This window comes from Cygnus atratus, chromosome 25, assembly GCF_013377495.2.
Source record: "Cygnus atratus isolate AKBS03 ecotype Queensland, Australia chromosome 25, CAtr_DNAZoo_HiC_assembly, whole genome shotgun sequence".
NCBI classification, from domain to species: domain Eukaryota; kingdom Metazoa; phylum Chordata; class Aves; order Anseriformes; family Anatidae; genus Cygnus; species Cygnus atratus.
In genome coordinates, this window is record NC_066386.1 from 2,586,051 (window position 1) to 2,596,817 (window position 10,767).

Below are 10,767 nucleotides of genomic sequence, written 5' to 3' on the forward strand. Positions count from 1 at the left end.
CCGCCCTCCTTCCCTCCCCCGAGCTGCCCGGGGCTGGGCGGGCGACAACGGCGGGGCCCGGGGTGGCTGTGAGGTGGCGGCGTTCCAGGGGGTGGTCTCCCCGGGATCTCCCAGTGGGCCTGGGCCGGAGGTGTTTCCCTGCCCGGTGCCCCACAGGCTCCAGAGCCGCCCTTTCCCAAAGCACCCTCAGGGAGCGATGGCACCGAAATGCCACCTCGTCCCCCGGCCAGCCCCTGCCACATGTGGTAGATGTGACAGCTGTGGCGTTGGGAGACTTGGAGGACCCGGCGGTGGCTTTCTTGATTGTTTCTTCACGGGGGGGATGTGGAATTGGAGCACACATGAAAATACTTCAGGATAAATCGTGGTTGGGGGATGTTAGGTGGCCAGGCATCAAGGGAGCAGCCAGTTTGCTCTTTCAATAGAAACACAAGCCCTTCTGTTTTGAAAGGCCAGCATGTTAGTAATGTATATTCAAGCCCCAGTACACATCCTTTGGAAAATAGAACAGAATAGTTCAATTGGAAGTGACCTACAATGATCATCAAGCCCAACTGCCTGAGCACCTCAGGGCTACCCAAAAGTTCAAGTATATGAATGAGGGCATTGTCCAAACATCTCTCACACGCTGACAAGCATGGGGCATCAACCACCTCTCTAGACAGCTTATTCCAGTGTTTGACAATACTCATCGTAAAGAAATGTTTCCTAATGTGCATCCTGAGCCTTCCCTGGTGCAGCTTTGTGCTGTCCGCATGCATACCCCTGTTGGTTCGCAGGGAGCCCAAGTCGGCGTCTCCCTCTCTGTTTCCCCTCAGGAAGCTGCTGAGAGCAATGAGGTCACCTCTCAGCCTCCTTTCCCCCAGACTGTATTATCCCGAGACACAACCCTGCATGTCACTGCTAGTCTCGTATTTTGTCTACAAATTCCATCTGTCCTGGCACTAAGCAACAGGAGTTTGTCTGGGAAGACCCAGGCTTCTACTTTCTACCTGGCATTATGAAGAGCATCTATTAGAGCTGAAGGTCAGGATGAATCCCCATGTATGGGGAATGTGTATGGTTGCACATGCATGGGCAGCCTGGGAAGGGAGAACAGAAGAGGGAAAGCAGAGGAAGGTGCTGCCATGATGGGCATACCAGTATCGTGTGGTTGAAGAAAAGAGCATCAGGTTGGCCCACGACTGAAGATGGTATCTACAGGCAAGCAGTATGTGTTTTCTGCTAATTAACCTCAAACACACCCTGAGGTACTCTTTGCACAGTAATCTTGCTGTTTTGGAACACAGCCTCACCACCGCATGTAGCAGTAACACTGCTACCTGTAGTGGTAAACAGAGATTCATAATGAGCTTATTACTGTTTGGACAGGCTAACAAGTGCCAGATTTGTACAGTGCAAGTAGACAGTTTGGTGAATGGCGCATTTCCCTGGCAAGTTGAAGATTTATCTTCAAGGGAATTGAAACCGTACTCTTCTACCCTGAGTGAACACTTGAAACACAGCACCCATTTCATCTTCAAAAGCCTGAAAGTATCCAGACCTGGCAGTGACCGAGGCAGGAATTTTTAAAGACCTAAGTTTCAACTTTGGTACCTATGGACTTTCATGAATGTAACCCAAAATCTCTAGATAAACTCCATCTACTTAAGCTGAGCCTAGTTAAGATGGGATTTGTGCCACTAACAGCAGACAAATATTGTCCCTTTCCCATACATTTGTACTCTCATTTTCAGTGCAGCACACAAAGAATGAGGAAGAGTGAAAGAATGGATGAGAATGAAGTGTTAAATCCATAATATCTTAAGGCTGACATGTTTAGTTCTTTCAGATTATTATGGAAACAATTGACTGAGGGCATTTGAGAAGTTGTGTTGTTTTGTGTTTTGTGGTTTTTTCCTTTAAGGAGATAGGTGAGTGCAGACAGGCTGGTGGAAGATGTTGCACAGTTAGAGAACAATAAAAGAAAGGCAAACACTGTTCTCTGGGGTGGGAATAAGATTGAAAAATCAAGCTTATACTGTGCAGTGTGAACATCTTAAATATACCTGCTTATGTTTTAGCACATGGTGAAAATACCATTAAAAATTAACGGTATTAATTAAAAATTAAAAATGTCCAAAATTAAACTTTGGGCAGACTGATAGTTTATTCAGTTCTCAATCTAGAACTGAAGCAACACACCATCACCCGTTGTTACAGACTTTTTTCTAAAAATGTCATTAACTGCAGGCCACTACTTTGTAATAAAAATGATTTGCTGAAAATTAGGTGTTGAAATGAGTGACCTGAATAATAATACTGTTCTTATATAACTGAGAATTAAATTCAAATACTGATTACGTTTCAGAAGGAAACATTACAAATATTGATATGGTAGGCACAAAATCACTAGCCTAGCCCTATGCAGAGCTTCTAATGCAAGTAATAATTACCATTGCTGATTTCAGACCTTTTCTGTCCATTAAAAAAACCAAGAGCTGCATTAAAATCACTTAAGCTTCTAGGGAGCTGTCTTTCAAGCAGCTTCTCTGCTAGTTGGACTGTAAGCACGAATGCATAACTCAGACATAATTATGGTCTAATGCTGATAGACTTGCCCCTGTTTGCTTGGAATACTTTTTTTCTTTTAAATGCAGGCTGAGGATTAGCATGCTCGCATCCCTTTAAAAGCTGACCTATTTTAGGAATTCCTTTTAAAATCCCTGGCGCTGCTGGCAGCACGGCCTCTCGGCGGATGCCTCGCTGCCGCTCCCATCATTATTCTCACTCCGCTACCGGGGTGCTACAGTGAGCTGAGATTTGGGCAGAGCGACGAGCGAGGCGCCGGCTGCGAACGGCTTGGACCAAACCACGGCGGCCAGCTCCTGGCCAACCTGGGAGCGACGCTCAGCACCCCGTTCTCTCCGGGCAACACCGCGCTGACCACCAGACCCCACGGGCCTCAGCGAGCCAGCCCCCGGCCACCGGCAGCGAACTCCGCTCCGCCCCGCTGCCGCCCACCGCTCCGGCTCTCCCGCTGGCTGCGCAGCCTCGCCGGCTGGCTGCAGCTCCGTGGGGATCCCTGCGCTCTCCCGTGGCCCACCGAAGGACTCGGCGGCATGGCTGCGGTGCGCAGGAAGTTTGGGGATGAGTACCAGGCGGTGGGCCCAGCCGGCGGTGGTGCCCGCAGAGAGCGGCAGCGCTTCGTGGACAAGAACGGGCGCTGCAACGTGCAGCATGGCAACCTGGGCGGCGAGAGCAGCCGTTACCTGTCCGACCTCTTCACCACGCTGGTGGACCTCAAGTGGCGCTGGAACCTGCTCATCTTCCTGCTGACCTACACGGTTGCCTGGCTGGTCATGGCTTCGATGTGGTGGGGCATCGCCTACCTGCGAGGGGACCTGCACCGGGCGCACGATGACACCTACAGTCCGTGCGTGGCTAACGTGTACAACTTTCCCTCTGCCTTCCTCTTCTTCATAGAGACCGAAGCCACCATCGGCTATGGGCACCGCTACATTACCGAGCGCTGCCCTGAGGGCATCGTGCTCTTCCTCTTCCAGTCGCTGCTGGGTTCCATCGTCGACGCGTTCCTCATCGGCTGCATGTTCATCAAGATGTCCCAGCCCAAGAAGCGAGCCGAGACCCTCATGTTCAGCCGGGCCGCAGTCGTCTCGCAGCGGGATGGCAAGCTCTGCCTCATGTTCCGCGTCGGCAACCTCCGCAACAGCCACATGGTTTCTGCCCAGATCCGCTGCAAGCTGATCAAGGTGAGGCTCGATGAGGCAGCGGGCGGGCTGGGGTACCCCGGTTGTGGTGGGCGATGCTGGGAGGGCAACCACATGCAGTAAGAGCAACCCAGCTGCCCTGCCCGGTGGTGCGTGGGCGAGGGGACTTGGCTGGGGTGGTACAGAGTTTCAGAAGAAACTGCAGTGATTGCCTCCAGCAGGAGCCAGGGAAGAGGCAAGCAGGTGGAGGGGAAAAGACAGTCTCATCAGAGGCGGGTTGAGGCTGGTGGGAAGCCAGCTTGCACAGGAAGGATGTGTGAAGATGCAGGGTACCTGCAGGGAGGAATACCAAGGCGTGGTGACGTTGAATTAGTCTCAGTGTTTGCTGAGGACAAAGATCAGCCTTGACCCTCTTTTTCCCATGTGGAAACTCAGGGAGCTCCAACTTGCAATTCCTTACCCCACGGGTCCTGCCAGTGGCCTTCCAGCATTGCAGAGAGTCTGTGTCATGAGCTTGAGTGGCAAAGCCCTTTAACTGTCACCAATATCCATTTATTAAGCGCTGACAGTGGTCAGGGTAATTCAGAATGCAAGAAAGAACTGGAATTCAAAGGAGATCACATGCAAAAAGATAAAGAAAATAAAGGAGATGGTTTGGCAGCCACGGAAGTCCTCAGATACACCGGGCAAGAGTAGCATGGAAGGAAAATACTGTGTGCAGTTGTGTCATAAATGTTCCGTATTCTGTATGGTAATCCTCTTTTTGGAACAACTGTTTGGCCATTTTAATAATCGGCAGGAACAAGCCTGATACAGCAGATGACAGGACAATGGTAAATGTGAAAGGCTGCTTTTCCTCTGTTTTGTGCAGAATGCTTGACTTAGCTGTGAATTTTTCTTGTCACAGAATACCTTGGAGATCTGCTAAGATTCAAAAAGAGTCTGAATATGTATATGGAAACAGACTGCCCAGAATTATAGAAGAGCCATTTCTGTAGGAATCAGAAAGCCAGATAATCCATTATTTTTGCTGATCGTTCGCATGAAAAATGAGCAGAAAGCCTCTGCTAAAGTATTTATTTCTGGCCCTCATCCAAGATGGAATGCAAGTCGAAGTGGAATAGGAGCAGCGCCACAGTTGGGATTTTACAATGACAGTAATTCACTGCAAACTTCTTTTGAAATAAGACACTGAACACACAGCCTGGTGCTAACAGTTCAGTTGCTACACAATGCTTGGTATATATAGAAAACATAAGGACATTCGAGAGACCTGCTTGGCTGATTCCCACAATAGCTGTTTCATAGATGAGGCAGTGAATCACTGAGGAATATTTGATTTCTTACACGTTAGCATCATGCCCATGACTTGTCTTCAAGCTGCTTTGCAACCTTTGGCACAGCTAAGCTATGGACACGAGAAGGTTTGAAAGGGAGTGTTTGTGTACTAGCTGCACCCTCATTCCTCACTACAAGGGTTGTTTTCTAGCCTCTTATTAGTTCCCAGGTCTCTTTTTAAATCCTCTTCAATTTGTCGAGGTGCCTCCTTCAGCTGGACACGCTGTTCCAAGCAGTCGCAGCAGCTGTTCCAGCAGCATGTGAATTTACATCAGCTGCTTTGCAGGAGCTTCCTTTGTGTGTCCTGTAAACCGATGGTGAATGTGATGTAACTCACAAACCATTTCTCTCCAGCAAGTCCTGCCTTCTTGCGATCTGTGCCTTCAGCTGTGCTGCGTGCAGCGCTGCTGACAGCTGATCTTGCTACACTTCTGCATCCGATTAGATAGCGAGATGTTTTTCCTTGTGTCACAGTGAAACAATGTGAAGGGATATGTCTTATCACGCTTTCCCACTTGAGATAGAAGCCGTATTTTGTACTGAACATAGTGTTTCAGCAGGACCAAGGGAACCCCAAGGATTTACCTTTGCAAAGAAAGTACACCAATCTGAGTCTGTCTGAATGGCATTTACTACTAGCATTTCACATGCCCTCAGATATTCGGTAGATTGCACTGGTGCCATCAAGCAGTGCTGGCTCTTTTTCGGTCCAGGGCACTGCCTGGCAATGTGGCGTAGTGATGGCACAGAGAGGTTTGGAGCCCTTTTTGGACCCTGTTGTGGAGAGTTAGAAAACAGAGTTGCGAGACTGTGTGTGCTTGTTTCAATAAAAACTTTTTCAGAAACCTGAGTCTTTCTAATTTGCACTCAGTGCTCTAGAAGAAGGAAAAAGCAAACTCTCGGGGCAAGAAATACAAAAAAGCTGGTTGGAACTAGCTGCTGAAAAAGTGCAGTTCCAGGTTCCGGCCTTTTCAGTGTCACAGCCTGTTAGTTCCTGGTGTGCCTGAGGGACCTGGTGATAACAGCAACAAGCAGCATCCACCATATGGAAATTGGCATTGATTTTTTTAAAAAATTAGCTGTGATACCTATTTTTATCTTTTCTTGATGCGGCTACAGATTTCACTGATAAACACAATGGTTTTTCACACCACAGCATTTCAACGGGTAGTATGGGACATTTTGATTCAGAAAGTCGAGGAATGTAAAATCATCATAGACTGATTTCAGTATGTGCCAAGTAATAGTTTTAAAATTGAATTGTAAGGAACGGTAGTCACGCAGACTGTGCAGTTTGAGTTATGACTGGCGTACACCTATTCTTTGAGCTGCACTAATTAAGTTTTGAATGAGCAGAAAGCAAACAGAACTGTAACTAAAAGTTTGCAGATGGCAGACGATAGGCATTGCAAATAAGTCAGAAGACCAATTATACTGTGGTCTCAATCATTCAATAAGCAGGGCACAAACAGATAGTGCAGATGAGATGCTTTTTAAAAATCAAAGAATCATTCAGGTTAGAAATGGACCTCAGGAGGTCTCCAGTCCTGCTCAAAGCAGGGTGAGCTAGGAGGTCAGACCAGGCTGCTCAGGGCTTTATCCAGTCTCATTTTGGAATCATCTAAGCAAGAGACTGCGCAGCCTTGCTGGGCAAGTTCTTCCACTGCTTAACTGTCCAAACGGTGGAGGAGTTTTTCTTAAATCAAATCTGAATTTCACGTTTATACTTATGCCTGCTCTCTCTCTTGCTCCTGCTGTGCAGTGCTGGGAAGAGTCTGGCTCCATCTTATTAATTACATTCCTCTTCAGTTTTGGAAGGTTGCTATTAGATCCCCCTCGAAGCCATTTGGTCTGAAAAAGCCCAACCTTATTATAATAATGTATTATTGTAATAATATAACTGCATCGTGTCTAGTTAAAGAAGGATGTGCATAAACAGGGTTTAGAAAAGTACCGAGAATGGATGAAGGACAGGAGTGAAGAGTAAAAGGGCATAAAATGTTTGGCCAGACACAAAAACAGACTAAAGGATGATGTGATGCAAGTCTGCCTTGCAATAAGAAATAAAACAAAAACCCAGTGGCAGAAAACTACAGGTGAAAATATTGCTGACTGTTTACAGCCCTGTGCCCTCTTCTGTGCTCCTTTGAATAAAGCTATATGCAAAAAAATAGCTGATGGCTAGTAAACTATTTTGTTTAGGTTCATTTCATTTCATTTAACAAATAAGTTTCTTTTTAAAATTCTCCATGCCCTGCATAAATCAGTCGTGTGCAGATGCCGAATACCTCAAGCACAACCTTTTGCTTTCTCCCAGATCTGTAACCTCTAATCCTTGCTGGATTTGTTTACTGTTGAGTGGATTTGATCAAAAACTATTCCCCAGAGAAAAACGGTTTGTAGCTGAAACAGGTCTTAACTCATTCAGGCAGTGATTTTTGCAAACACGCACGTCTTTGGCTAGGGAATTGCATTCGATAAAACTTCGGAAGAATTGGAGGTTTAGACGTGGGTTCACAGAGTTCGTGCTGAGCCTCGTTACCTTAGAGCAAAGATCATCCATTGCCAGCTGATCTGTGCACCTGCTGAACAGTAGCCAGGCAACAAAAGCCGCGGCGTAGTCTGCAGCTCGGTTCTGCTGGCTCCCTCAGGGAAAGAGGAGGGATATTTCTGCAGTAGTTTGATTACACTTTGCGTATAATAGAACATGATGATTGCTAAACAGTAGTGAATTTGATCCCTATTACTTTCTATTGCTCTCCTTTACCTCTCAGAGCACTAATAACCCTCAAGAACGTTTTTACAAGCAAGCAGCCGACATTTTCCCTGTCCTCATCGCTAGTGGAGAAGCCATTTCTTGTCTAAGGGAGAACTTGGTTATTTAGATGGGAAGATATTTTTTTTTCCTGAGCATAAAACCAGACACATAGCACGTAAATGAAATAATGCATTGTATTTAATAAGGATCAGCACTCCAGCAGCTACCTAACTGGTTATGTAATCGCAGGAAATGCCAGGCAGTCGGATATTTAGCATTTTTAAGATGTAAGTGAAGCAGAGAGATGATCTGAAAGCGCAGTAGTTGCTTAGGGTTTTGTTGTTGTTTTTTTTTTTTAAAGACAGAAACTTTCTTTGAAGAAAACCAATCAGATCTAAGTCAACAGCAAAACTGCTGGCTTCAGCTTGTCCCCTGTGACTAATGGATGGAGTTCCCAAGCAATGCAACCAATACATTTGTCAGTACTAATGCAACACAGCTAGAACTATGTAGTAACTATGTAATTATCTATCATTTATCATCAATAATAAGCTTCTCAAAGAGTTATGTGCTTTCTAATCCAGCAATAAACAGACAGGAATTTAAACGGGATTTTAAATAGGCTCTGCAAAGCATCAATTTTACCAGGCAATTTCCACCAGAGACCTTTAAGGCAATCAGCTGAGGATCTGCCTGGTCAACTGCAGTACGTTTTCAGTTATACTTTGAATACCAGGAAAATCGTAGGGAGCTAGGAAAGAAAAAGCTAACGTATCAGTATTTTTTAATGGACCTGTGAAATTACACAAGCACGGCACTCAGCATAATAATGACCATAAGAAATACTGAACAGTAGGTGGTACATACCAATTAGGAAGTGATGATAGCATTGCTAATAGTGATTTGGATGATTTTGTGGAATTGTGACGCACCAGACATGCTTTACTATTACGATGCTGCTTACCTTAAAGTCCTTTGAGTCCTGAGAACATCACAGTTTCTGCAAACCAAAATGAGTAACATAAAAGTAATGCAACAGGAATTCAGACAATGGATTAAAATGTGCCTGGCTCATTGATTGTGTTCTCACTAATCGCAACTTTTGCTGCAAGGTGTTCATAGCAAGTATCTGACATAAGGCATGTAGTACCTGATGTTTTTGTCAGTGATTTGTAAAATACATATATGTCATAATACAGTTTGTAGATGATGATGAGATCTGGTGGAATGATGAGAAATGTCAGAATTAGTCATATATATTAGCTTCGTAGTCTTTAGCATCACTTGTATCTCCATATGATGACCTAATACAGAGATAACAATGTCATGAAAGAGGCAGGTTTAAATTTCATTGCATTGCTTCTTGCATTTTGCTTCACACAGTGTTTACTGAACTGTTTTTTCATCTTTAGTCCCGACAGACACCAGAGGGGGAATTTCTGCCACTAGACCAGTGTGAACTGGATGTCGGATTTGGAACTGGAGCTGACCAGCTGTTTTTAGTTTCCCCATTAACCATCTGTCATGAAATTAACTCAAAGAGCCCCTTTTTCTGTCTCTCACAAAGATCACTAAGAAGCGAGCAATTTGAAATAGTTGTCATCCTTGAAGGAATCGTTGAGACTACCGGTAAGATTTAGAGTAAGATGCATGCTCTAATTTTCAGTCTTTGTCTTCAGTCCTGGTATTTTTAGCGAGGCAGTTGTCAATCCCTGGAGGCTCCTGCATGCTCCAGAACATCCTGCCATAGGCTACTGATATTCCCTGGCTACAGAAGACCTCCCTTTGCCACTACTGGTGCCCAAAATGGCCAATACAGCCAAGAAGAGATGCACCCTGCCAGTCCTTGAGCATGGCGTATAGAGGAGTACTACACCCTTATGTGGTTCCTGTATTAAGGACCATCGCTGGTCTACTTGCTCGTGTTACAATGTCATGCTCTTGTCTCTGTTTCCACAGGAATGACATGTCAAGCTAGAACCTCGTATACAGAAGATGAAGTTCTTTGGGGTCACAGATTCCTCCCGGTAATGTCCCTGGAAGACGGCTTTTTCCGTGTCGATTATTCTCAGTTTCATGCTACATTTGAAGTCCCCACTCCTCCTTACAGTGTTAAAGAGCAAGAAGAAAACCTGTCTCTGTCATCTTCTTTGAATAGTCCTATTGATAACAACAAGACCAGAAGAGAAAAGGTTTGTTCACTTGACTGCATTGACATTGCAGGAGAGAAAAACAAGCTCCCTTTTAAACTTCAGAAGATTAGCTCCAGAAAGGAAGACCTTCCGAGAAGAGCCCTGAGAATGAGTTCCAGTAACACAGGGAAGACTTGCAGTACCGGAGATCTCTTGAATATTCAAGAAATGAGTCCCATCTCCAATGGTGAAGACGGTGATGAAAGGATACAACTGAAAGCCTTAAAAATGAATGCTGAGGCTTAGACTCAGTCTACCAGCGATCTCAAGTTCCAGAAGAAGCCTCCAAGTACGTGTTCTAGAGATGAAATTGGAAGATTATTTGCCTGCCAATCTTTGCAAAATGAACTCCAATCACCTCTCTTAAGAGCAGAATCAACATGAGTCGTTGTTCATAAACTACGTGCAAGACTGCTGACCTGAAAGAGTTTTCTTACAGTAATGAAATAATTTGGTTTTGCTACATTCAGGAAGAATGATCCTTTTTGTATAATTATTCTGTACACATCTAATTTAGGTAGCATAATAAGAATTTGAGGGGCAGTAAGGTTAGACTATTGTGCCAAAGAGGTCACTGCCCTAATGTCATTTATCAGCATGCTCGTTGCAAATCTACATCGTCTTCCATATTTGTAGATGCTTTTTCATGAAGCAAGGACCATATCCTTATTGCAGAGTAATGTATTCAGAGATCAAGGCAAAAAAGGTGTAAAACCAGCTAAAACAGAGTCTTGTGCTGATCAGATTTTGGACTGTTCCTGCTGTAACA

General features: G+C 45.2%; 1 protein-coding gene across 1 annotated transcript; it reads left to right on the forward strand.

Moving 5' to 3' along the window:
- The first annotated feature begins 3,101 nt into the window (after positions 1–3,101).
- Positions 3,102–10,244, forward strand: LOC118259167 (G protein-activated inward rectifier potassium channel 1-like). Its single transcript, XM_035568502.1, has 3 exons — positions 3,102–3,752; positions 9,219–9,435; positions 9,766–10,244. The coding sequence occupies exons 1-3, from the start codon at positions 3,102–3,104 to the stop codon at positions 10,242–10,244; spliced, it is 1,347 nt and encodes a 448-aa protein (XP_035424395.1).
- Positions 10,245–10,767: the final 523 nt, after the last annotated feature.

Excerpts from the sequence above, each read along its gene's own strand:
- LOC118259167 (XM_035568502.1), top strand. The coding sequence starts at position 3,102 with ATGGCTGCGGTGCGCAGGAAGTTTGGGGATGAGTACCAGGCGGTGGGC. Across the intron at positions 3,753-9,218 it reads TCCGCTGCAAGCTGATCAAG|TCCCGACAGACACCAGAGGG; the intron begins GTGAGGCTCGAT and ends TTTCATCTTTAG. Across the intron at positions 9,436-9,765 it reads AGGAATCGTTGAGACTACCG|GAATGACATGTCAAGCTAGA; the intron begins GTAAGATTTAGA and ends CTGTTTCCACAG.